We start from the raw sequence: 27,979 nt of genomic DNA on the forward strand, positions 1-27,979 counted from the left end.
CTGTTTTAGTGACCCAGCCAAATGTAGTGAGAATTGTTATATGTAAAAATCTCTTAGAAATGTGTTTCTTCTTTTGAGGGTTTATAAATGTATTTGGAAGCCTTTATATACATAGTGAAAAAATATTTGGAAATAAAACTGTAAGCCTTATTGTGCTGAAGCCTTCAGTTACTGGAAATAAGATGCCGTTAGTTGTAGCCTGTTTTTGTTTTTTCTTCAGGGCTATATCTTTTAGAATTTATAATGGCAACAAGTTTAGCACTGAGGTTCTTGATTCATCCTCAATGATGGTTTGAAATAATTTTATATCTTGAACATACTTGAAAACTGTATGGGTTTTGATTATAAAAAAAATCCTGAATATTTGATGTCTACCTCTATGTGGGTAGATAAATTTTTTTTTCTGTGTTTTCTTTTTTCTTTCTTTCTTTTTTTTTTTCTTCTTCTTTTGAGACGAAGTCTCCGTCTGTCTCCCAGGCTGGGGTGCAATCGCACGATCTCAGCTCACTGCAGCCTCTGCCTCCAGAATTCAAGTAGTTCTGCCTTAGCCTCCCGAGTAACTAGGAATACAGGCACCCACCACCATGCCCAGTTAATTTTTGTGTTTTTAGTAGAGACAGGGTTTCACCAGGTTGGCCAGACTGGTCTTGAACTCCTGACCTCAGGTGATCCACCTGCCTCATCCTCCCAAAGTACTTCAGTTACAGGTGTCAGCCATTGCGTCTGGCCAAATTAGTTTTTAAAAAATCTACTTAAAGACTATTATTATGCCAGTTGGAAAATAAATTTTTAAAAAGCATGAAAGCTGACAGTACACACTTTGGAATACACACTTCCAAAAGCATATGTTCTAAAGGCATATGATGCATTTGATCATAAATGTCATTACAATAGATCCTTGATGTTTATTGGCACGAGAATAGGTCCTGAGACCTTTGCAGATTCGCACGTGCAATTCCTTGCAACGTGAAAAGGGAAAATAGCCTGGTAAGGTGCCAGATGAGAGTGGCTGCCTCATGGTAGACAGCAAAGCCTCCTCGAAACGTGGAAGCCAGTGATTGGCGGGGCCTGCCCGCTTGCCTATCTAGGGTCTTGTGTGTCCTGTTCAGGGCCTCACAGACCTTGAGATTCAACTCAGCAGAATTACAGAGTATGGGTATGATGGATATTTGAAGTGACTGGTAAATGGTCTAAGCTACAGATACCCAGTCCACAGTTTCAAAGGACTACCACATAGACATGAACGTGGGCCTGGGGAAGTCTGCAACTCTCTACACTGCGCTGTCCACATCTTCACAGTGGCTGGCTTAGGAGATGTGTGTGGCACTTCCACTTTCTGTGGTACACATTTCTGTGTTGTTTTAGTATCTTACCAGTGGCAGGCATAATTCTGATTGCGATTATAATCAGAAAAAATCAACAGAATTCTTTAAATCCCTTGAGTGCACATCATGGTGTTTTTTATTGAGTGACACAATAGACGGTCAGCTGATGAATGATGTAGTATGATCGTATATGTGCTAGGATAGACATGTATGTGGACTATGAAGATTATGGATTATGTAGCACGGGTTGATTTTGTGTACCTGTCTCTCCAGTCATCCAACAAACCTTTCTCAAACAACTAGTATATGGCAGGCATTATGTTAGGGGCTAGCGTATGTTCTTCACTGTACTTATTTAAGCAAGAGAGATATCGATGCAGACAAAGGGGCTCTCATTGTAATTAAGAAAACTTGAAGATCGACCAGGTGTGGTGGCTTAGGTCTGTAAGCCCAGTACTTGGGAGGACGAAGCTAGCAGATCACTTGACCCCAGGAGTTTGAGACCAGCCTGGGCCAAATGGCAAAACCTCGTGCCTACAAAAAATACAAAAAATTAGCTGGGCATGGTGATGCACACCTGTAGTCCCAGCTACTTGGGAGGCTGAGGTGGGAGGATTGCTTAAGACCGGGAGGCATAGGTTGCAGTGAGCCAATATCACACCATAGCACTCCAGCCTTGGTGACAGATGAGACCCTGTCTCAAAAATACATACATACATAAAAGTAAATAAAACTTGAAGTGGCCAGAACATCTTTTGCAAATGTAAGCCACATCTGGGATTCTGAGATACTGGGATCCCTTTCTGTAGTTATTCATTTCTCCACAGCTGCCACATACAACAAGCAAATCTGACATCACAGGTCTTTAAAAAATCTCTCAGAATTCTAAAATGAAATAAAAATCACCTAGTAAACTCAGCTATGTTCATTCTGAGGAATTTCTGCTTGGAGCTAATAATAATCATTAGAAAAAAAATTACAGGAAGGAATAGGAACTTCCTCCTATTTTTCTTTTCTTTCGTTTTTTGGGTTTTTGTTTTTGTTTTTGAGATGGACTTTTGTTCTTGTTGCTGGAGTACAATGGCGTGATCTCAGCTCACCACAACCTCCGCCTCCCAGGTTCAAGCAATTCTCCTCCCTTAGCCTCCCGAGTAGCTGGGATTATAGGCCTGCACCACCACACCTGGCTAATTTTGTATTTTTAGTAGAGACAAGGTTTCTCCATGTTGGTCAGGCTGGTCTTGAACTCCTGGCCTCAGGTGATATGCCCACCTTGGCCTCCCAAAGTGCTGGGATTAAAGGCATGAGTCACCACGCCTGGAGGCTTCCTTCTGTTTTTCTTGTGATAAATTGTAACAATAGCAGATATTCCTATAGATCCTAAAAGCAATAAAGAGGAAAAACAGGATTTGAAAATTAAGTATCTGAATAAATATTTTAGAAAAAAAATGTTTAGGATATTTGTTCTTTGTCTAAACTATTCTTAATAATGGCAAAAACTCCTTTCTTACATAGTTTGGGCAAATAAACAAGCAAAGTGTATTTAAAATCTTAGCGTGAAAGTTTCTACTCTTTCTCAAAGCAAACCTGCCTTAAGTAATAAATATGTGTCCTAAATACCTCATAAGACTGGACAAATTTGTGGCACAACTCCCCACAACTGGGCAGTCTGACATTAATGTCAAATTCTTGTTGTTGTTTCAGAATTGTCTGTTTCACAGCAATATTACCAGTGACTTGAAAGCATTTACAGACAAGTTTGGTTTTGATGTCCTCATCCTGTTCACCAGCTATCTGTCAGAGGAGCAGCAGCCGAGACGACAGATTGCTGTGTACTCAGAAAACCTGGAGCTGTGCAGTCAGGTGAGCCCCTCCCTTGACCCCGGGCACGTTTCCCTGCGCCCTAACCTGCTGGGTCTCAGAACACACAGTACACGACAGAAGAGATTGGTGGCTTGCGAGCAAGTAGCCCAAGAGAGAGTCCTAGAGGTTTGAGTTTTAGGAAATGTTGGGGGTATTTTGTACATTTGGCCTTTTAAGAAAGCCCTAAAAGCATCTCTCTTCTTGACTGAATCCATAGTGCAAAACATGAGATCTGTCTCACCCCAAAAAGGGTAAGGCCTCCCTGGGGTGCTGTTTTCATCTAGGTTTGCTCCCTGATCATAACTAACAAGGTTTAGCCTTTAGCCTTTAACCAAAAGTCCCCATTTGGTGCCCAGTGTTTAAGAGCTGGTGATCTGATGCTTTAATCAGTTAGTTTGTCTCTAGGTACCAGAACTCTGACTAGGTAATCAATTACCTTCCAGGTCGATAGCGAAGTCTTCTAACCCAAAGCCTAGGAAATTAGAAAGAATTAGATAAAATTAACCAGAGTAGGCCATTGGATATACCAAGCCAGGTGTACTTAATAACTAATATAAGAACATACATGATTCATTATAATCGGAGCCACACGGGCACAGGACGCTTCATGGCACATTTTTCCTCACTAATGGATTCAATGCCTCATGTATCCATGGGCGGCGAGAGGCACAGTCTCTGCCCCTTTCTTTTCTACATCTTCCTTTCTCTCCCCAAGAGCTCCATGGTAGCTCTCGCTCTCCTAACACATGCCTGTGGCTACTCTCGGGCTTTCTCAAATCTGAATGTGAAAGAGCATCTCCTCCTCTGCCCGGCATCACTAGCCTGTGGCTTTTTCAACGCTTTCCTCTGCATTTGGTTTCAAAGCTGAACTTCATCCTCGGTCACTGGCTTCCAGGGACGGGATTTAGGCCTCCGAAGCCTCCAATAGGGCGGTTTTCAAATCACGTTTAGCAGTCGACTCTTTTTCAAACCAATCTGAAAACAGGTTCATTGGAAACAAAGCACACGAGCAGATGACGGAGTTAAAAGCCTTTGAGCTGACCCCAGTCCTCCTCTCTTCTTCCCACCCAGCCTCCCCACCCTAGCAATCACCAGAGGTGGGTCCCTGGAATATTAAGCCACAGAGTCCCGGCTCTGGCCTAGGGAGTCCCTCTGTGTGTGTGTGTGGTCACACCGCTGGCTGAGTCAGCCTTTGCAGCTAGACTGCCGGGTGCAGAACTCAGGCTCCAGCACGGGTTAGCTGTGTGTTGCTGGACAAGTTATTTAATCTTCCTGTGTCTTCATTTCCTTATGAGTAAAATGGGAATAAAATAAGTTCCTACCTTGTGGAATTACTGTGATGATTAAAAGAGATAATAATACAAACCCTGAGAACCATGCCTGGCATATGAAAGCACTCAATAAATGTTAATTATTATTACTACTATGTGAGCTCCATGGTGGTAGCAGTGGTGGTTGTTATTATCGTTGTTTTTTTTTTTTTTTGAGACGGAGTTTCGCTCTTGTTACCCAGGCTGGAGTGCAATGGCGCGATCTCGGCTCACCGCAACCTCCGCCTACTGGTTTCAGGCAATTCTCCTGCCTCAGCCTCCTGAGTAGCTGGGATTACAGGCACGTGCCACCATGCCCAGCTAATTTTTTGTATTTTAGTAGAGACGGGGTTTCACCATGTTGACCAGGATGGTCTCGATCTCTTGACCTCATGATCCACCTGCCTCCCAAAGTGCTAGGATTACAGGCTTGAGCCACCGTGCCTGGCCATTATCATTGTTAATTTTACCTCTGCTGATCCTGTGGGGTCCCTTCAGAGGCCCAGCGTAACAAAATACTCCTGACATTCCCTAAAAATCAGAAAGCTGCAGCCCAGTTCTGGCCTCATACTGACCTTCCATCAGTGTCCCCTTGCCTCCCAGGTTGGCTTTTTCTGTTTCGGGCTTCATGCCTCCGTTTCCTGGGGTGAAAGGGACAGAGGGGTCCTGAGTGCTGTTCGGAAAGGCCAGCTCCTGGGAGCATCTCTGTCTTTCGTACCCTTTCTTTTGCATTCTGAGGGTATCGGAGGTTCAAGCAACCCTGGCCGCCTGCTCCCAAATGAGAGCCTGCCTCCTGAGAATTCCCCTTATTCTAACACTTTTCCTATAGCTGTCAGCAACAAGCATTATTTCTGCTTTTTTGCAACTCGAGTTGTATTCCCGTTGGAAGATGGCATGATGGTACAGTTAGGTAAGAAGTTAAATGGTTTAAACCTCTTTAGCCACAACATTGAGGAGCCATCAAAATCGAGCAGCTGATTTTGAATTAAACAGAGAGACAGTTTGATAGTATTGGAGAAAGGGTTGGTAGAATAGTAATGAGAACTTTTCAAGTTTGAGATCTTCTTTCACGACAGATGAACACAGATTAATTTTACATTTTAAAAGTTAAAAGAGAAATATTACAAAGTGTGACAGTACCTGAGTGATGACCCAAATTCCTGTGCCTTCTGACAGATTTGCTGTGAACTGGAAGAGTGTCAGAACCCTTGCTTAGAACTGGAGCCCTTTGACTGTGGCTGTGATGAGATCCTGGTGTACCAACAAGAGGACCCTTCGGTGACTTGTGATCAGGTGGTTCTTGTTGTCAAGGAAGTCATCAACAGGAGGTGTCCAGAGATGGTCTCCAATAGCCGGACGTCCTCAACAGAAGCTGTGGCAGGCAGTGCCCCCCTCTCCCAGGGGTCTTCCGGGATTATGGAATTGTATGGTTCTGACATAGAGCCACAACCCAGCTCTGTGAATTTCATAGAGAACCCTCCAGATCTCAATGGTTCTAACCAGGCTCAGGTGGATGCCAGCATAGACCTTGTTAGTCCAGACAGCGGACTGGCCACCATTAGGAGCAGCCGCTCATCCAAGGAGAGCTCCGTTTTCCTCAGTGATGACAGCCCCGTGGGAGAAGGTGCTGGGCCTCACCACAGCCTCCTCCCAGGGCTTGACTCCTACAGCCCCATCCCTGAAGGGGCAGTTGCGGAGGAACACGCGTGGTCTGGAGAACATGGTGAACACTTTGACCTCTTCCACTTCGACCCGGCACCCATGGCTTCTGGACAGTCCCAGCAATCTTCTCATTCTGCAGATTACTCCCCAGCAGACGACTTCTTCCCCAACAGCGACCTGTCAGAAGGACAGCTCCCTGCTGGGCCTGAAGGACTTGATGGGATGGGAACCACCGTGTCTAATTATTCATCCAGTTCACTTTTGTCAGGGGCTGGCAAAGATAGCTTTGTGGAATATGATGAGGAGTTTGTCGAGAGACAAGAAAGTCCCAGAGATAACTCTGAAAGAAATTTGAGCCTGACAGATTTTGTGGGAGATGAATCCCCTTCCCCAGAAAGGCTAAAAAACACTGGAAAGAGAATCCCACCAACACCCATGAATAGTCTAGTAGAAAGCTCACCATCCACTGAAGGAGCAGCCTCACTCTATACAGAAGATATGACCCAAGAAGCAACTGACACAGGTCACGTGGGGCCACCTCAGATCCATGCACGGTGCAGCAGCTGGTGGGGTGGTTTGGAAATTGACTCCAAAAATATTGCAGATGCGTGGAGTTCCAGTGAACAGGAATCTCTTTTCCAGAGCCCTGAATCATGGAAAAAGCATAAGACAAGCTCCATTGATAGGAGAGCCTCAGATTCTGTATTTCAACCAAACAGTCTGGAATTCAGAAAGTCAGGTCCCTGGGAGTCTGAATTTGGTCAGCCTGAACTGGACAGCAATGATATTCAAGACCAAAATGAGAAAAGCTTGCCATTCCAGAACCTGCCCATGGAGAAATCACCTTTGCCAAATACATCTCCCCAAGGAACAAACCACCTGATAGAAGACTTTGCTTCCTTGTGGCACTCTGGTCGCTCTCCCACAGCGATGCCGGAGCCCTGGGGAAATCCTACAGATGATGGCGAAGCAGTGGCTGCGGCGCCATTCCCACCGTGGAGTGCGTTTGGTAAAGAAGATCATGCCGAAGCTTTAAAAAATACCTGGAATTTGCACCCAGCGAGTGGCGAGACACCTTCTGTTAGGGACCCGAATGAGTGGGCCATGGCAAAAAGCGGCTTTGCCTTTTCTTCTTCAGAACTACTGGACAATTCACCCAGTGAGATAAATGATGAAGCAGCTCCAGAAATCTGGGCCAAGAGGAACAATGACTCCAGGGATCTTATCTTTGCACCTGGCAATCCCGGTTCTGATCTGGATCACCCATGGATTAATTCTAAGCCACCAAAAGAGGATCAGAATGGCTTAGTGGATCCTAAAACTAGAGGCAAGGTATATGAAAAGGTAGATTCCTGGAACCTGTTTGAGGAGAATATGAAGAAAGGAGGGTCAGATGTCCTAGCTCCTTGGGAAGATTCCTTCTTATCTTACAAATGTTCCGATTACAGTGCATCCAATATAGGAGAAGATTCCGTGCCTTCCCCTTTAGATACCAATTACTCCACCTCAGACTCTTACACATCACCAACATTTGCTGGAGATGAAAAAGAAGCTGAACACAAGCCATTTGCTAAAGAGGAAGGCTTTGAGTCAAAAAATGGTGACTCCACTGCAGAGGAGCCTGAAATTCCTCCTCAGTCACAGCAGCAGCCACCTGGAAATCGAATCACTTCAGGTCCTGGGAACCTAGACATGTGGACTTCACCTCATACAGATAACAGTTCTGAAACAAATGCCACTCATGACCTGGATAAAAATGAACTCAAGACAGAGCACACAGATGGTAAGAATGTCTCCGTGGAGGATGACATGGGGGAAAGCAGCCAGTCGAGTTACGATGACCCCAGCATGATGCAACTGTACAATGAAACAAACCGACAACTCACGCTTTTGCACACCAACTCCCAGCAGACGGCCCCTGACAACCTCGATGTATGGAACAGAGTGATTTTGGAGGATACTCAGTCTACTGCAACGATCTCGGATATGGATAATGATTTGGACTGGGATGACTGCAGCGGGGGTGTGGCAATCCCCAGTGACGGTCAAACAGAGGGATACATGGCTGAAAGTACTGAGCCAGAAACCCGATTTACGGTGAGACAGCTGGAACCCTGGGGCTTGGAGTATCAGGAAGCAAATCAGGTAGATTGGGAGCTCCCTGCCTCTGATGAGCACACCAAGGACAGTGCTCCCAGTGAACACCACACACTGAATGAGAAAAGTGGGCAGTTAATTGCAAACAGTATTTGGGATTCTGTCATGAGAGATAAAGACATGTCATCGTTCATGTTACCAGGCTCGTCACATATCACAGATTCACAGCAAAGTAAATTGCCTCCTGAAATCCCCAGCCATTCAGCAAATGTTAAGGACACTCATTCCCCAGATGCGCCAGTAACCTCTGGAACCAGTGAGTCAGGGGCTCCTGTATCTCATCTTGACGATCAGGACACAGAGAGGGAAACCCTGCAAAGTGATGCAGCATCCTTGGTGACTAGGCTTGAGAATCCAGGCCATTTTGCACACCCAGATCTATGGAAAGGTCATAGCGATGGACAAAGTGAAACTAGGAAGGCAGCCCTGGGAGCCACTGACAGGGGGCACCTTGATGAAGAGGAGGTGATCGCCTCTGGTGTAGAGACTGCCCCAGGGATTCCTGAAAAAGGGCAGAGTGACCAGGAACTGTCTTCTCTGGCTGCATCTGAACATGAAGAAATCTGCGTTAAATCAGGCAAAATCAGCTCCCTTGCGGTCACTTCCAGTCCTCAAACCGAGGAACCAGGGGAAGTTTTGGAGGATGAGAAGGGGCCTTACAGTCTAGACTCCTGTGATGTGCAAACAGCGATGTCCGCAGATAACCTGCAGCCAAAAGATAACTATGAAAATCACCTCATGAGTCATAGAAATTCAGGTGAAACTATTGAGATGACTTCAGATGGGATGGATTTCACAAAATATGTATCTGTTCCTGAGAAGGATCTTGAGAAAACAGAGGAGTGTCACATTCTAGAGCCAGAGACCCTGGGTAGAGGGCCACCTCACAAAGTTCCCCGAAGCCTTGACTTTGGGGATGGCCCTGTAGACAGTGACGTGTCTGTCAGCTGCACAAGTTCTGATGTTAAGGGGACTGAAACTCTTGATGTTAAGGGGACTGAAAATAGCCTTGCAGGAGCTGGTTCATCTGGAAATTTTGACACAGATACTATTTCTAGTGAGTATACTCATTCAAGTGCATCGAGTCCTGAGTTAAATGATTCTTCAGTTGCACTGTCTTCCTGGGGCCAACAACCCAGTTCTGGGTATCAGGAAGAGAACCAAGACAATTGGCATGACCAGCATCGCCAAGAATCTGAGCCAGTTACCACCGATGTCCAAGTAGAAATAGTCACTGAAATGAAGGATTTCGAGGAAAACAGAATAAATGAGTTTGAAAAGAGCTTTGATCACAAAGCTCCTACATTTTTAGAGATCTGGAATGACTCAGTTGATGGTGATTCCTTTTCTTCTTTATCCAGTCCTGAAACAGGCAAATATTTTGAACATTCAGGGACACACCAGGAAAGCAGTCTAATCATTAACTACCAGGAGAAAAATGAACACAAGCTTCCTGAAACTGTGCAGCCAGAGGATGCCAGGGTCATTTCAACAAGCTCAGGGTCTGACGATGAGAGTGTTGGTGGTGAAGAGTCAGCAGAGGAAGAGATCCGTTTGGCCAGCTGCCACGTTGCTCAGGATGAATCCAGAGCTTGGCATTCGTTGAATGAATCTAATAAGTTCTTGGTCACAGCCAATCCTGAGTCTGAAAATATTTCTGACCACCTAGGCAGCTCAGAGCCAGCAGATAATGAGAACAAGGCAAACTCATTCTGTGACAACCAACAAAGCCGCCCTGATCACTGGAATTTCTCACCTTTAACGGAGACTGAAGTACAGATTATAGCAGTGGAGGAGAGGAGAGCTTCTCCAGAAACAGGGAAGACGGGAGATGTTCTGTGGCAAGGAGCTCCCAAAGCTGAACCAAAGAACGAAGATAATTCTCAGCTGGAAATGCTCGGCTTTTCAGCTGATAGCAGTGAGTGGTGGAATGCTTCACCCCAGGAAGGGAGACTAATTGAGAGTCCATTCGAAGGGGAGCTGTCTGACTCCAGTGGCGTGTTGGAGATAAATTCTTCAGTATACCAAAATGCTGGTCCCTGGGGAATACCGGTTCAGGGTGACAGTGAGCCTGTGGAAACACGCTATACTAATCCTTTCAGTGACAACCATCAGTCATCCTTTCTGGAAGATAATGGGAAGAACTCCCATGAGCAACTCTGGAACATTCAACCAAGGCAGCCAGACCCAGATGCCGACAAGTTTAGCCAGCTTGTAACACTGGACCAAATCAAAGAAAAGGACTCAAGAGAGCAACCCTTTGTGTCTGCTGCTGCTGATGAACTGACTTCTGCAACACCTACCCAAGAGCAGTGTCAGGCCACCATGCTTTCGGTCTGTGATCAGCCAGATGCAGCCTTTACTCACACAGAGGAAAATGGTTGTGTTACATCTAACGTTTCAACTAGTGAATGTCAAGAAACAAATCAGTGGAAACAAGAAAAATCACACCTAGATGTGATGACAAATTCGAGCATTGCCACAGAAAATTTCCCTGCTTCCATTTCTCCCACCCAGCTGATAATGAAGTCAGGCTCCGAATGGGATGGCTCTACCCCGAGTGAGGACTCCCGAGGGACCTTTGTGCCAGATATTTTACATGGCAACTTTCAAGAGGGTGGGCAGCTGGCCTCTGCGGCACCTGACTTATGGATGGATGCTAAGAAGCCCTTCAGTTTGAAAGCAGATGGTGAGAATCCTGACATCCTGACGCACTGCCACCGTGACAGCAATTCTCAGGCTTCCAACAGCCCTGATATATGTCACAATTCTGAAGTGAAGCAAGAGACTGAGAAGCATCTCAGTGCTTGCATGGGGCCTGAAGTGGAATCCAGTGAGCTTTGTCTCACTGAGCCAGAGATGGATGAAGAACCCAGTCATGAGGCTGGACGGGAGTTTTTCCCATCCGGTGCAGAACTCAGTTCTGAAAATGCAATCCCTCTGCCTCCTATCGGCAGTCAAGCAGACATTAAGGGCTCCTCTCAGCCTGCCTCTCATAAAGGTTCACCTGAACCTTCTGAAATAAATCGGGATGATAATACAGGTTTACACACATCAGAAAAAGGAGGCAGCCCAGATATGGCACCAATTTTGGAACCAGTTGACAGAACAATCTCAAGGATTGAAAAAGTGGCCACCAGCATTTTTGTAACTCACCAAGGGCCAACTCCAGAAGGTGACAGTTCTTGGATATCAGACAGCTTTTCTCCTGAAAGTCAGCCTGGTGTGAGAGCTTTGTTTGATGATGAGCCACATTTAGCCACAGAGAATCCTGCCATGGTCCCTGATGCTTTGCTAGCCTCAGACACTTGTCTAGATATAAGCGAAACTGCCTTTGACCACAGTTTCAGCGATGCCTCGGGTCTCAACACATCCACGGGAACAATAGATGACATGAGCAAACTGACATTATCTGAAGGCCATCCCGAAACACCAGTTGATGGGGACTTAGGGAAGCAAGATATCTGCTCATCCGAAGCCTCATGGGGTGATTTTGAATACGATATGATGGGCCAGAATATCGATGAAGATTTACTGAGAGAGCCTGAACACTTCCTGTATGGTGGTGACCCTCCTTTGGAGGAAGATTCTCTGAAGCAGTCGCTGGTGCCATACACACCTCCCTTTGATTTGTCCCATCTCACAGAACCTGCTCGGGGTGTTGAAACAGTAGAGGAAGCTGAGTCTTCAGAGGATGAGTCTCTGGGATGCAGAGCAACAGAGATAGTGCTTTCTGCACTCCCTGATCAAAGAAGTGAGGGAAAGCAGGCTGAGACCAAAACTAGCCTGCCTGAATCCCAGCTGGTTGTGCTGCATATTCACGAAGACCCTGAGTCCATTTCTTTGCCTATAGGAACAGGCTCCGAGATTTTGTCTCCATCAAACATCGACTGGGAAGTAGAAACAGATGATTCTGACTCACCAGCAGGTGGAGACATAGGACCACCAAATGGTAAGAAAGAGTCCCCTTTTTTTCCACCTCTAAGAAACTGCTGCGTTGGTTAAACTAGTGCATATTTGTAACACACACTCTTTCTACCAATGAGGGTAGAGCAGAACTAACTACATTTGCGAGGCATGCCTCATCAAGTCCTGTATAACAGCGGTAAAATCTAACACATATGTAATACCTATCCCTGATAGGGCACGAGAAAATCAAATGACTACAAAATATAAATATGTTCTAGCTGGGCACATGCTAGTAGCTCATACCTGTAATCCCAGCATTTTGGGAGGCTGAGGTGGGCGGATCACCTAAGGTCAGGTGTTAAAGACCAGTCTGGCCAGCCTGGTGAAAAACCGTCTCTACTAAAAATACAAAAATTAGCTGGGCATGGTGGCAGGTGCCTGTAATCCCAGCTACTCAGGAGGCTGAGGCAGGACAATCACTGGAACACAGGAGGCGGAGGTTGCAATGAGCCAAGATCATGCCATTACACTCCAGCCTGGGTGACAGAGCAGGACTCTGCCTCAAAACACAAATAAATAAAAATATTAAGTTACCTCTTTTAGATGATCATTTGCAAGGATCACAAATCACATAATGTGTTAATTAAACCTTGTTCTCCTCTTCTCACTTTCAACTTCCACTTCTAGGTGCCGGCAAGGAAATATCAGAATTGGAAGAAGAAAAAATAATTCCTACCAAAGAGCCTGAGCAGATACAATCAGAATACAAGGAAGAAAGATGCACAGAGAGGAATAAAGATCATCATGCATTACACACGGATTACATACTTATAAACCATGAAGAAAATTCACACTCAAAGCCAGAGGTGTGTGAAGAAAGAGAAAGCATGGCTGAATTAGAAGAATCGCACGTAGGTTCCAAAGAAACAGGGCTGCCAGGAACTCAGTCAGCAAGCTTCCCAGACATGTGTCCGCCTGTCTCCTTAAATGAAAGAAAAGGTCTCTGTGCAGAGAGAATGTCTTCTAAAGATGGCAAGAGATCGTCTCTTGAAAGCCCTGTGCAAGACCAGAGTTGGATGCTCTTGGGCCATGGTGAGGTTGGTGATCCATCACTGGATGCCAGGGACTCAGGGCCTGGGTGGTTTGGCAAGACTGCGGAGCCATTCTCTGATCTCAGCTTGGGCGAGGGTCCCCAGCTGCAGGTTCTGGAAGAAATGAAGCTTGCAGAATCTTTAGCACTAGAGGAAGCCTCTGGTCCAGTCAGCCAATCACAGAAGAACAAGAGCCGAGGCAGGGCTGGCCCGGATGCAGTTATGTTGCAGGCTGTCACCCATGACAATGAATGGGAAATGCTTTCACCACAGCCTGCTCAGAAAAACATGATCCCTCACATGGAAATGGAGGAGGAGACAGAGTTCCTTGAGCACAGAACCAGGAAACCAAGACCAAAAGGGTAAGCAAAAAGCTAGATTGATTAGTTTCTTTTTTTCCTGAGAAGGATTTTATTTAGAAACCCGGGAAATGGTTAGAGGTTTTGGAATATGAAGAATACCTGGATGATAGCAGCTTTGCTTATATTTAATGCAAGGCACACCATCAGTAAAAGTGGCTACTAGATAACTATAACCATAATGATGATTTGTGTACATTTGCAGCCAAAAAGCCCCTTCAGTTTTCATTCAGAGTCTGATACCTACCTCCCAACTACCACACCACCTACTTGAATACCTGCATGACTCTTAGGCAGTTGGAAATACAAGAGAGTAACACTAACATTTAACCAGCACCTCCTATGTGTGAGGCAGTTTGCATACATTATCTCATTTAATCCTAACAGGCTGGTGGGGGGAACGGAAGGGGTGGGGTGGAGTAGGGATTCAAGGCTCAGAAAGGTTCTATAACTTGCCTCGATTTAAGTAACCAGAGTGAACACTATGAGATTCAAAGCTTGCCTCCTCCAAAGCCTGTACTTTATCAGTTGGCTCACTGCTTAGCATACGGAAAAGGCATTTTCTGGTTTTATGTAAGCACCTAACTTACTGATGAAGACAGACTCCACAGCAGTCTCCATATCTTAGTGTAAAACATTCATTCCCTAATTGACAGAAATATTGGCAAACTGTAATCAAATCAGTGATTTGTTCATTCATTCACAGATCCATTCATTCATTCACCATCTGGTTTTTGAGAGTTTGCTCTGTGCCATGGTTCTGGGTAGCCAATGGGCATATAGAAGGGAACAGGATGTCATCACTGCCTCAAGCTTCCAGTCTCTGCTGAAACTGTTTAGCATTCTTCATTTCTCTTCATTTGCCTTTATGAAGTCCTCCTACTTCCGGGGACAAAGAACGAATTGTGAAAAGTAACTTAAGTAAAGGGGAAAGTCATGTTTCCTTTTTAAAATGCAGCAGAGAAAAGATAACAGCTGGGTGTGGTGGCTCACGCCTGTAATCCTAGCCCCTTGGGAGGCCAAGGTGAATGGATCACTTGAGATCAGGAGTTCGAGACCAACCTGATCAACGTGGTGAAACCCCATCTCTACTAAAAATACCAAAATTAGCCAAAGATGGTGGTACATGCCTGCAATCCCAGCTACTTAGGAGGCTGAGACAGGAGAATCCTTTGAACCTGAGAGGTAGAGGTTGCAGTGAGTGAGCCAAGATCGTGCCACTGCACTCCAGCCTGGGCAACAGAGCCAGACTCCGTCTCAAAAAAAATTTTTTTAAGTGAAAAAATATATATATTTTTCCCCTATTTAGCTTGGGAATATAAAGGACTATGCCCACCACATACCCACGGTGAGTCAGGGAATCTGGATTCCAGCCTGGCCCTACCGTGACTGATGATATATTTTAGGATTAACCTCAGGCTTAGGTTTTCTCATCCATAAAATTAGTGAGTTGGGCTGAAAGATCTCAAGCCTTCCTGCGGTATTAAATTCTGGGAACTTAATTTGTGTGGAAATAGAATGTGTCCAGGAGAGCTTTGGCATTCACAAATTACATTTCTTGATGAAAGGAACAAGACCAATGGAAAGAGTAGCTGGGGTATGTTGAGGGTTAGCAAAGTGCCAGAAAGGGTTAAAAGCTCTACCATATTCCAGGGCAGCTTCATAAATTCAGACATTGTCAGCTGGCCTAATCCTTCTTTCTTTCCATCAAGCTCTTTTCTTCCAGAGAGACCCCCAGATCCGTTATCAGAAAGAGAGTAGCAGATGGATCCCAGCAGCCCTGCTGGCATTGTTATAGATTGAGCTCAGAACTCAGGCAGTCAGGAGTTGGCTGAGCTATTGTTTGGCTTCTTGTCTGCGTTTTGCGCATGCCCTGAAACCCAACAGATGATAGTCAGTGTTCAATTGTGCCACCAGCATCTTTTCTTTCAACAAGATTTCTTTGCTCATCTCTTTCTGCTCAGCTTTCGTCCTACTGAAACTTTTCTCACAATGGGGTTGGGGAAGATTTTCCTTCTGGCATGTGTATTATCTTTTGCATAAATAATTGACTCTGAATGTATTTGAATGTCTCCCTCTGTGCCAGATTTTGGGAGCATAAAGAGTTGTCTAAAACCGTGGTTCTCTAAGTGGGGTCCTAAAACAACCACATCAATATCACCCGAGTACTTCTTAGAAATGCAAATTATCTGCCCCAACCCAGACCTCCAAAATTAGGAACTCTGGGGGTGAGGCCCAGCCAGCTGAGCTTCAGCAGCTCCTAATGCACCCCCAAAGCTTGAGAACCACTGGTTTAAAACATACTGTCAGCCCTTGAGGAGTTTATAATTTAATTAAAGAGTTAGATGTAAGTAAAAAGGTAGATAGCAGTGTAATATTTAAGTCAAGAGAGTCCGTAACCGATGTCAGTTTAAATATAAATGGGCACCAATTACAGGCATTGGCTGCCGAGCAGGTACTAAGCACTCTGTGCACTATTTCACTTTACAATGGCAACCTTGTGAGATAAGAATTATATGAGTGAAGAAATAAGAGGAGAGACATCAGTTTCAGGCACCTTTATGGAACGGGCAGCAGGAAAAGCTTATAATCCATCAGACACAGGGAGACGGAGTGCCCAGGGCCCATGATACTTTAAGGAGCCCATGAGAATATTTTCTTTTACAGTCTGAAGAAAAAATGATTATACTTTCACATGGATTGCATTTGTCTTTATACCAACACAGTTGTAAAAGAAATTTTTTAAAAAGTTTTAATGACAGAAGGGGCTTATGGAGGCAGAGTGCCGAGGACCCACGCAACTCATAGTGCAGCTCTGAGAGGTACATTTAAAACAGTGATTAAGGGAAGGCCATAATTTGGAAAGGCAAAGGGGTAAGAAGCTAGCTGAGTGAACTGGGATGAATACAATGAAGGAAGCCATGGAGACAGGAAGGTAATCACAGAAGCAAAACAATGGGACAGCCGTAGTTTCCCAAACAACAACCTGGAAACAGCTTCTGACACATAATCTGATCGTAGAACAGAATATCCAAAATCAAGACCCTTCTGCAAAAAGAAAACGAAGGAAGGCTCTTGTTAAATAGAAAGAGGCTCATAGTATGTGCAATATGACTCACGAGCTGCAAATCAGCTTCTTCCCTCCCCTCCTTCAGCCTCATCTTCTCTCAGCTCCCAGACTGTTTTGAGAGCTGCAAGCCACATTTTCCAAATCTGAGAAAGCATGAGAAAAATGCCTTTTCTCCTCATGTGCCACCTACTGACTCTCGTTGTCGAAACTTGTTACAAGAGCTGAAAGATAACCTGTCTCCCTTGAGATGTGCAGCACTGCATTCACGTTCCGTAGGATCAGTCTTTCCAGGATCCTTTGCCAACCCCTTGGTCACCCTCCAGCTATAGAACTGTCCAGCAGGGGATCAAATACCAGTTCCCCAAGACCATGATGGATGTGCCCGATCTTTCCTACATGGTCACAAAGAACATTTGCAGGGTAATCTGTAGCACACAGACCTTTCTTAAAAGGAAGAAACACTTAGCTGTTTATTTTCAAGAAAGCATGCTCAGGAGAATGATGTGTGAAGAAAGGGTAATTTGGTTACATGTTAGTGTTTCCAGAAAAACAGAACAAATAGGAGATATCTGTATTTGTATTTCCATCTTGCTATCTAGCTAGCTCCTGAGAGAATTTTAAGGAATTGGCTTATGCGATTATGGGGGCTGGCAAGTCTGAAGTCTGTGGGGCAAGCTGGCAGCGGGGAAACTTAAGCAAGAGTCAGTATTGTAGTCGTGAGTGTGAGTTCTGCAGGGCTGCGGGCTGGAAACTCAGGCAGGTTTCTGGGTTGCAGTCTTCAGGAGAATTTCCTTCTTCTTCAGGAAACTTCAGACTGTGCTATGAAGACCTTCATCTGATTGACGAAGGCCCCTCACATTATGGAGGGCAATTTGCTTTACTCAAAGTCTGCCAATTTCAGTGTTAATCGCATCTAAATGATACCTTTACAACGTCTAAACTGGTGTCTGACCAAATAACGGCCCCATAGCCTAGCCAAGTTGAAATGTAAACATTAACTATCACAGGTTATAGTAAAAAACCTGATGTGTGTGTTAAACATGAATTAAGTCATTAAAATTTTAAAACTCACTATCTGAATTATATGAAAATGTGACAATATACAAATATATTGGCTTTCCATAGATATGAGCAAAGAAATAATGTGCAAAGGAATCAAAGAAAATCATTTTCAAGAAGACTGAGAAAACTGATCTTAACTGATGAATCTTTTGGAGATACAGGCAGCCGTAGGGGATGGAGGGAGGGGACGGGGGACTGGCGTGGGGTGGGGTGAGGAGGAGGGGAGGAGAAGAGAGGAAATCATTGTCCCATGTACTCTGGAAACAGTATTTAGACGTAACCTGAGCCTCATATTTGTGAAACCATATCTTATTTCCTAACTCTGTGAAGTGAGGTATTCAGTATTCCCTGAAATAAAGATGACCTTCAAACACAGTGTATTCAGTTCTGTGGTGATCATCTGCATCCTTTCTTTTTAAATTAGTAATTTTTCATCTTTTTCCCCATCTGATAATACTGTAGAAAAGAATTTATCTTTCTGCTTGTGAGTGACACTGTGAGATCTTTTTGTTTTTTGTGAAATCAGGCTTTTTCTGTCTATGACTTATGTTTGGGGAGTTAGTACAATGGACCTTTTATCCACGTGATTGTTGAAAATAAGAAATAGATTTGAGTTGACTCTTTCTCTCAATATTGGGTAGTGGCAACTCTGAGAAGCATCAGGTGGACCAAGCTGTATCCCAATTCCGAATATTTGCCCTTTCCCAGAGGTGAGTTGATGCTCTCTAAACTCCAGTGCGTGCTTGTTTATTCACCGTTTTGGGGCGTTACCCTGTACTAAATCTGGAAGAACAAACTTAGCACTGAGTCTGTGTTCACTGATTTTTGTAATTATATTTGATCCATTGGTGTCGTATGTTGGCGAGTTGGTGGCGCTAAGTATCATTAAAAGTCCCGCTGATTGTGGTGGCTCACGCCTATAATCTCAGGACTTTGGGAGGCTGAGGCGGGTGGATCACCTGAGGTCAGGAATTCAAGAGCAGCCTGGCCAGCATGGCAAAACCCTGTCTCTACTAAAAAGATAAAAAATTAGCCAGGCATGGTGGCCTGCGCCTGTAGTCCCAGCTACTTGGGAGGCTGAGGCAGGAGAATTGCTTGAATGCGGGAGGTGGAGGTTGCAGTGAGCCGAGATCGCGCCACTGCACTCTAGCCTGGGTGAAAGAAACAAAATTTTTTCTCAAAAAAAAAAAAAAAAGTCCTTTAAATTTGCAGTTTAATTCAGGACTTAGTCTCCTTCCTTCATTTCCTTCTTTTCTCTCTTGACTTCTCTCTGTTCCGTGCCCTCCACCCACTTTTACATTCCTGGCCCACCCTACCCAGAGCAGACCTTCAGTTGTAGTAAGTGCTTCCAGACTGACAAACGCATTATTTTCCTTGGTCCACCCACATGACACTTGAGATAGACAGGGCAAGTGTTCCTACCCCCATTTCCTAGCCAGATGAGCAAACCGACTTAACACATGAACTGCTTCATGTCATCCAGAAATGAGAAAGTGGTGAGGTTAGGATCTAAATTTAGGTCTTCTCTGTCTAGCCCAGGACTCGTCGATGAAACACAGCTGCGCAAACCAGCATTTCTCTTAAGCTACTTCTATAGGTTGATGTTTTCATTCCTATTCTCCCGTCGTCCCACTGAAAGGCACATAAAGTGCAATAGCAAAGTTCTCAGTGTGATTATTTTGAGACTGACTGAGCCAGAAACCACGCCTGACTCCCCAGACTGTCTTGTGACCTACTGGGCTTTTTTGATGCCTGAGTAAATATTTGCTAGCACAGTGGATCTGTGAGCGCTACTGCTGTGTCAGTGGGCTGCTCCCCATCTGTGGTGTGTGGGACCAGCTCGAGTGGTTGGAGGACAGAGGGAAGGGAGAGCATCAAAGCCCCTCAATGTTCATTTACGTTTTCCAAATATTTATAGGTGTGGTGTTTGGTGGTGAGGGATTTTACAGCCAGAGAGAGCCCCAGGAGCCAAGATGAGGCGGCGCAACTCCGTTTTCCTGTGGGAGGAACGCCCACAAAGGAACCCATTTGTAGTTGTACTGGCTTCCAGTTTGGGGAAAAACCCACGGGACTTCTCCAGCTGGAAACTTGAAACGTCACAACTAGTGGCAATGCTTCCTTCAGGAAAAACAGAAAAGAAATCTCTGTGCAAGTGGCTGGTATTTGAAGAAGACAGGAAGTCGTGACTTCTGAAAGCAGGGTGTATTACTGTATCGGGGCACAGCAGGAAAGAGATGGCACATTCAGATTAGGAAAATGTGAGAGATTTAATAAAGAGAGTATTTATAAAGATGGAGGCAAAGTGTGAAGAACTCACAGGGGATAGTGCGGTAACCCAGGAACAGGGGCAGCTCGGCTGTTGTTCTTCCTAGATCTCAAGTGTGGGGTCAGAGTGATGACCAGAACCCAGAAAGACAATTTCAGGTGGAAAGGGCCACCCTGAAAGGCATAGTGACCAGTGTGAGGGACACGGCCAGCCAGAGGCACTCCCGCTCATTCTTGCCCCTCATCTCCCACAGGGGTCCTCATTGGTCAAAACCTAGTGGGGGCTGGGTGTGGTGCCTCACGCCTGTAATCCGAGCATTTTGGGAGGCTGAGGCAGACAGATCGCTTGAGGTCAGGAGTTTGAGACCAGCCTGGCCAACATGGTGAAACCCTGTCTCTACTAAAAATACAAAAACTAACCAAGCATGGTGGTGTGTGCCTGTAATCCCAGCTACTTGGGAGGCTGAGGCAGGAGAATCACTTGAACCCAGGAAGTGGAGGTCGAAGTGAGCCGAGATTCTATCACTGCACTCCAGCCTGAGTGAATGAGTGAGACCACGTCAAAAATATCTAATAATGATAACTTTTTAGAGAGGAACATTGTTTCATTTAGTCATCTATTATACCATCAACTCAAGCACCTGTTGGCAATATAATCTTTGAAGACCTTTTTTATTTTTATTTTTTAAACTTCCATTTATTAAATAATTTAAAAGTATTAATTTAGCTCTCAGAGAATAACTAAAACTCCACTGGAGAATTTGACATTTACATGCCTGTCTTAGTACTTCCTATTTTTTTTTAAAGCAGTACTTCCTGTTCTTTTTTTAAAAAATCATAATTGCCTTTGTATAATGAATAAAATAATACATTTCCTCAAATGCCCAGTATTCTGTGAGTCAGGTGTATTTTGCCCTGGCACAATCTGGGAAAACATCTTGCAAGACAAAAGGGAGTGTTATTGATAATGACCTATGTCCCACATTTCCATTTAACGAAGTGTTACTTGAAATGTTTTTAAGGTATCTATATTGGCCTGACGACAGTAACTTAATCACCATGCTTGGCCAACTGCTAACTTCCAAAACAGCTGTTATTATTTAAAACAGAATTAGGCTTGGCATGGTGGCTCACACCTGTAATCTCAGCACTTTGGGAGACCAAGATGGGAGGATCACCTAAGGCCAGGAGTTCAAGACCAGCCTGGCCAATATTTAGCATTTTTCTACTAAAAATATAAACATTCACTGAGTATGGTGACACACACCTGTAATCCCATCTACTCAGGGAGCGAGGGCTGGAGAATCATTTGAACGTGGAAGCCGAAGGTTGCAGTGAGCCGAGATGACACCACTGTACTCCCAACCTGGGCGAGCCTGGGCAACAGAGCTAGAATGTCTCAAAACAAAACAAATAAAACAGAATTAGTTACAGTGTCTGTTCTGTAGCCTTCAGTTGCTGCCTTTCCCAAGTAGGGAAGGAAGCCCCTTGTGATGAGCCAGCGCTTCATAAAGACAGGATCCCCATTTTTAGCCTTCGCCCTGGGCATACAGTCCCAAGATACAACCAGCTCCAGAGTTATCTTTTCTCCCCTGATGATTTGGGAAATTCACCCATGCTTTTGTTGAATTTCTGCCAGCCAGTGACCCTGCAAAGTGATACCTTCCTGTGGGCCCCACCCAGTCTCCTCCATAACTGAAAGATACATGGCACGTGAGAAATTATTTCACAACTATTCATAATTATGAAGAATTTTTTAGGCTTTTAGTTTAAATAAAGATATAAAATGTGCACCTTCCTCCTCTGCTCCCTTCCTTACCGTAAGAATAGGAGCTAAGGCCAGACGTGGTGGCTTACACCTGTAATCCCAGCACTTTGGGAGGCTGGGGTAGGTGGATCACCTGAGGTTAGGAGTTCGAAACCAGCCTGGCCAACATGGTGAAACCCCGTCTCTACTAAAAATACAAAAATTGTTGCTGTGTGGTGGCAGGTGCCTGTAATCCCAGCTACTCAGGAGGCTGAGGCAGGAGAATTGATTGAACCTGGGAGGTGGAGGTTGCAGTGAGCTGAGATCACGCCACTGCACTCCAGCCTGGGTGACAGAGTGAGACTCTGTCTCAAAAAAACCCCCAAAAGAACAGGAGCTAACAACATCTCTTAAGTACCTACCCTGGTGGTCCTCTGCTGAGTAATTAACTTTACCACTCCAGTAGAGTTAGGTCAATTGGAGATTACCTAAAATTGCCCATCCCCTATTCTCCCATGATCCCCTCCCCACCCCACCTCCCATCAAGAAAAGAAAAAGATTATGGTAACATTGGATTTCTAGTTATTTCCCAAATTGACGTTTTGCTAGAAGTCGTCTTTGGTTTATCTGATTTGAAGACCATACCAATAAACATGTCTATTTTGTAAACATTTCATTAATACTTTATTTGCATTAACTGTGTCAGTATTTCTGCTGGCATTTTTAGAATTAATAATAGTAGTAGCTAACATGTATTGTGAGTTTATTTTAACCCAGATGACTCTCTACAGACCTTACCTCTTTTTTTTTTTTTTTTTTCCTCTGAGACGGAGTCTTATTCTGTTGCCCAGGCTGCCATGTGGAGTGCAGTGGCACAATCTTGGCTCACTGCAACCTCTGTCTCCTGGGTTAAAGATTCTTCTGCCTCAGCCTCCCGAGGGGCCGGGACTATAGACAGGCAACACCATGCCCAGCTCTCTTACAATTTTTAAGGAACATCATGACTACAGTCCATTCTGTGAATGAGCAGTCTTAAGGCGCCGTGAGGTTTAGTAATTTCCACACTTGCTAATAAGTGGTAGAAATCAGGTTCAAACTTGGCCTTCTGACTGCAGGGTCCACAGGTTAACCTCCACACCCCTTTGTCTCCCATTTGCTGAAATTGTACTGATCTTAGATAAGCATCCTAACTTTCTCTAGGACCTTCAGCTGGACTTCCTTATGAAGCCTGCTATGCTTCCACAGTCCATTTTATTGTGATCTTCATCATCATTCATTCAATGAAAATAATTACAATGTCATTATATAGGAATGTGCTGTGAAACTACAGGGTTTTTGTTTTGTTTTGTTTTTGTTTTTAAAGAGGTTTCAGGAAAACTAGATTCCTTATAACTTGGGCTTTGAGCCCATTCACCTACAGTCTCAGGAGCAGGAGTAGCAGCAGTTTTCCTCAATTGACATAGAAATTAAAGGGCAATTTTTACTCCACAACAGGGGTGAAAGGGTATCTTATATTTCCAAATGAAACTCAGTACAGCCCAGCTCTGTCCCCTAGCCAGAGCGGCTGCATGGGGAGATCTGGGAGGCAGGTGATCATCCTTATTTAGATGTGCCAGAGATCATGTGACCAGAAAATGGAGGCGAATCTGTATTTCCAGTTAACTGCTCGGAAGAGAGATGCTGAAGAGCTGTAGCCCTGCATCCTTTTCACCCTGCTGTTAGAAAGCCTCCTCTCATCCTCAGAAGGTAGGTGGGTCCTGGTGCAGCTTTTAGGAGATCGGGTACAGAAAGGACAGAATGCAATGGAGAGTATTGTTCTTGAAGACTAATCTATTGCTGCCGGGAAGTTGGAGGGGGAAAGGGGAGGGGGATGAGAGGATGCCGAATTCTGCCCAGCCCCTTGCAACTGACAGCTGGCAGCTGCATTTTAATCTGTATCCACTCATCCTGGAAAGGCTTGTGGTCTTTATGCTATCTCCGCCCCTTTCTAGACGTTCAGGTAATCGGGAAACAGGCTTTGCACAGCTATAATCATTTTGTTTTCCTTTATGATAAAAATGGAGAGAGAAAAATCAAAGGAAGTGACAGATTTGAAACTGTTTGGGACTATCGGCTAATGAGAAATATACTGTCTGTTTGGGTTATTTGACAAGCAGGACAGCCCTGGTAGAGAGGCGTTTTTATTTGTTTATGTTATTTCTAATTGCTATTGAAGCTAGCGCATCTGTTTTCCTAAAGAATCTTGTAACCTTTAAACCTTTCTGAGTTTTAAGCTGCAGAAATAGGTCATCCTCAAAAATGGGCTTATGTTGTTCCCTCTATCTTTTCAAAATCAAGAATACTGAAAGGCTATCAATATTTCACTGAGTAAGTTATATGAGGAAGTAAAAAAATTACCACCTGGTCAATTTCAGCCAGGAATACAGAGTTATTAAATTTCTATGTGGTAACTAGAAAACAAAACTAGACTCCTACCTAGCAGAAATGATTTAAAGTGTGACTCTGCCTGAGATCAGGGTACTGGCCATGTGGATGAAAGGGGAAGGGGGCATAATCTCCCCTCTTTAATTTAAACTCTTGACATGCTTTGATCTTATGTAAGCTTGCTGTGTGAGTCCAGCTTCCGGGACCACTTCCAGCCAGATGGCTGCCCTGTGCCCCTCCTGTAGAGGAAATGGGAGCGACTCTTGCATGAGACTATTCCAAAATCTTCATCTGATGAAAGTTTTCTTTAAATCATAACTGATAATATGCACAGAATGTAATATCTGGAATAATTAGATTACGATGCCTGGCAATCAAAAAAATGACTCATGAAATTTCTCTTGATTGATAAGAGAAACGTCTTATCTGGGAAGTAAAACAAAACAAAACGGCTTTTATGGAAATGTCACTAGGGCAAATTAGACATTTTTAGGGTACTGAAAACTCAGTACCCTTAAAATGGTTTGGACCTTGTTCCCCAGCTCAGAAGAACAAGATGAGGCTGCTGTCTTTGGAAGTCAGTAGCACCTAAACATCCCTGTGAGATTGAGCTAACTAATGCAAAGTTACCCTTTATGTCCTAAATAAAGTTTAATGCCTCACAGATACTTAAGGATAATAACGTTCTCCTTCCTATTAACAAGAAGTCAAATTAACTTGTTTTCCCCCAACGGTTAGTGCTCTCTTTGGTATATCCCAGTAAACTTCTATTTACATTCCATTTGGCTTCTCAATCTTGAGTGGCTTTGTACTACTGGGAAGATTTCTCTCTTTAATAAGAGACACTTATATAAAGGATCACAGTACTTTCTTGATTTAACATCACACTTTCTAGCTAGAAGATAAGGGTAGGGTTTGCATGTAGGTTCAGGTACTTGATATAGGTTACAGTGCAAAAGCTTAGGTTTATCTACAACAAATAAAAGCTGATTTTTTTTTTCCCTATTTAACAAGCCTGGAATTGCTTGCCCTGTTTGCTATGTCAAGATTTTGCAGACACAAACTGCATGAACCAAGTTCCTGCTAGAGTGGTATTTGTATTTGGGATGGTTTCTCAATTTCTTACCAATTCAAGTTAAGGGTAATTAGTAGGTGGGGGAAGGAAGAAGGTGGGTGAGAAGGAGCAGAAGGAAAAGTCGGGAAGGACAGATTCTGTCCCCTGGTATCTTGTCTGCCCGCTTGACAAAGAACAGGGCTCCTTCTGGATTAATGATGGCAGGAGTCGTGAGGCGCTTGTGGATAGGTATGTCATGATGTGGCGCAGGCTAGTCTCAAACTTCTGACCCTCTTGGAGAAGAAGCAGGAGTAGATGCCCTTCATTTGAACGCTCTTTTCCTTTGAGGGCTGTTGCCAACGTTGGCTTTATCTTGCTCTGATAGCTGCCTATTTGCCTGTTATTTTGATAGTTGTTTGATTCCTTATATTGTTCTTGAATCCTGAAGTTCAACTGCTAAGGTAATAGAAGCTGCACTAAATTTTAGAATTCATTTGGATTCACTTCTTGAATTTACAGGCAGAAAATGAGTCCTAGTTAGAGTGTGTGATTGTTTTAAGATCACCCAGCCAGTGGCTAGGCTGACATCAGAACTCAGGGGTCTTAGCTCTGGACCTTGTGCTACTTTCTCTCAGCCCAGGGCCTTTGAGAAAAAACATCTTGGTGCAGTAGCTCATGCCTGTAATCCCAGCACTTCGGGAGGCTGAGGCAGGAGGATCACTTGAGGCCAGAAGTTTGAGACCAGCCTGAGCAACATAGTGAGACCCTGTCTCTACAGAAAATTAAAAATTAGCTGAATGCGGTAGCATTCACCTGTAGTTCCAGCTGCTTTGGAGGCTGAGGCAGGAGGATGGCTTGAGCCCAGGAGGTTGAGGCTGCAGTGAGCTATGATCATGCCATTGCACTCCAGCCCGGGTGACAGAGCAAGAATCTGTCTCAAAAAAAAAAAGAGAAGAGAAGAGAAATCTAGTCCATGCATTAACATTTTTCATGGCTTAAAAGAAACTAGCACTCTTCTATTTTTAGGACAAGGTGGCATTCCCTCATTCATTTACAATGAAACAACTCTATTGCCAGAACTTAAGTGTTTATTATTAACGGAATGCTATCCCTAAGAACTGCATATAATACGATGTAACTAAGGTGCCGTCTCTCCTCTAGTGTGGGGAGGAGAGACTAAAACAAATGGCTTGTGAAGGGCAGAGTGAAATCAATTTCATAGGCGAGTATACAAGGCGGGGCTCTGGGTGCTTAAAGGTGAGAGAGTGTTGCTTCATTTCCTTTGTTGTAGAGTGTCTAGTACAGGATTCAAGGATGAGGTAGATTCAATAGGTTGGGAGAAGGGACATTTCGGCTGAAGGGAATATAATAAACCCAGCTATGGAGTCAGGAGAGTTATCAGTTTGAATTGGGAGACCTAAGAAGAATCTCGATTGGCCTGAAGGGTAGAGCAGCTGGAGAAGCTAAGGATGGATTGTTCTAAATGGTTAAGAGCCCCGAGGCTGCAACAAGGAAGGCTGTATTCAGAGAAGCCTATATTCAGTCCGCAATGGAAAGCTGATGATCCTTGAGCTGGGTATTGTGATTGCAATGAACTGGCAGTGATGCAAGAGAAATGGGAGGGCAGATGGGAAGTGGTAATCCCCCTGAGACATAGTCAAGGCTGGAACTGTTCCTGGGATGGAAAGAAGGGAGGTAGTCTCAGAACTGCAGACACAGAAGTAAGCTAGAGGGCATGAAAATTGAGGAAGATGAGAACCCACTGGGGAGGTGCCTGCAGAGGAATTGGCAAGCGTCATGAACGGTCATCATTTCATTCTTCATGTCTGAGAATCTGCAGCCTTGGTGAGTTACCTGATGTAAGTTCATATAAGCAAGGAAAGAAAGCACAAAGCTCTCTTCTCATCAGAACAAGACAGAGCCTACTTGGGCAGCAACACTTGCTGCAAGTGAAAAACCACATCTGATTCATCAGCCTTAGGCCATGGTCCCAGTGCTGGATAATGGTCTCTGACTACACTTTCTTTGTTACCAAGAGTGCAGGTCTGCAGACCTTTATATATATTGAGGTGTACCTATTGGGATGGGGTGTGAAGAGGATAGTGATGTTTTCCTCTGGTCAGGCTCTTACCTTCTGGGCACTGGCTACAGAAGGAGAACACCCAGCTTCGGGGCAGGGGTGAGGCCAAATACTGTCTGTGACAAGCTCCAAGGAGATTGTGACTCATAGGTTGTAAGAATGAGTCTTGATTGTGGGCTTAGGAACTGAGGAGAAAGTGGGAAGAAGGAGAACCGGAGAGCTCAGATGTAATCTATCCTCACTGCCTCCCTGGCTTACCAGTGAGGCCAGATACCACCTCTTACTGGAGGCTTTCAGATCACTCTCTACCCCTGCATCTGGAGGAACTGCTGCCGTCTCTGAAATCTGTGTGGGTCTCTCATGGCCTGTAGCCCTTCCTGTGCTGTTTCGTGTGAACCTGTATGTGTCTTTTCCTCTTTATCCTCTGAGACTTTGACTTCTCTGAGAGCAGAATGTGTCTCTGATCCATTCTTTTTGTAATACAGCCTCCCCTCATGCTAAGACTTGCCATGTGGCTCTAGGACTCAAATGTTTGTTGAACTCCTACCCAAATGAATAGCCTGAGAAACAAACAGTGAGTATCAGAAAGAAGCCACAGCTG

At 44.5% G+C, this 27,979-nt stretch overlaps 1 protein-coding gene across 16 annotated transcripts in view; it reads left to right on the forward strand.

Moving 5' to 3' along the window:
• Positions 1-27,979, forward strand: part of PRUNE2 (prune homolog 2 with BCH domain) — a 537,643-nt gene that overhangs the window by 426,281 nt on the left and 83,383 nt on the right. For all 16 annotated transcript variants that reach the window (XM_074394644.1, XM_074394645.1, XM_074394643.1 and 13 more), the window contains 3 exons: positions 3,030-3,188; positions 5,675-12,269; positions 12,914-13,679. In XM_074394644.1, coding sequence (XP_074250745.1) covers positions 3,030-3,188; positions 5,675-12,269; positions 12,914-13,679 — 7,520 coding nt within the window. The remainder of the gene's footprint in view (positions 1-3,029; positions 3,189-5,674; positions 12,270-12,913; positions 13,680-27,979) is intronic.

This window comes from Saimiri boliviensis, chromosome 2, assembly GCF_048565385.1.
Source record: "Saimiri boliviensis isolate mSaiBol1 chromosome 2, mSaiBol1.pri, whole genome shotgun sequence".
Taxonomy (NCBI): domain Eukaryota; kingdom Metazoa; phylum Chordata; class Mammalia; order Primates; family Cebidae; genus Saimiri; species Saimiri boliviensis.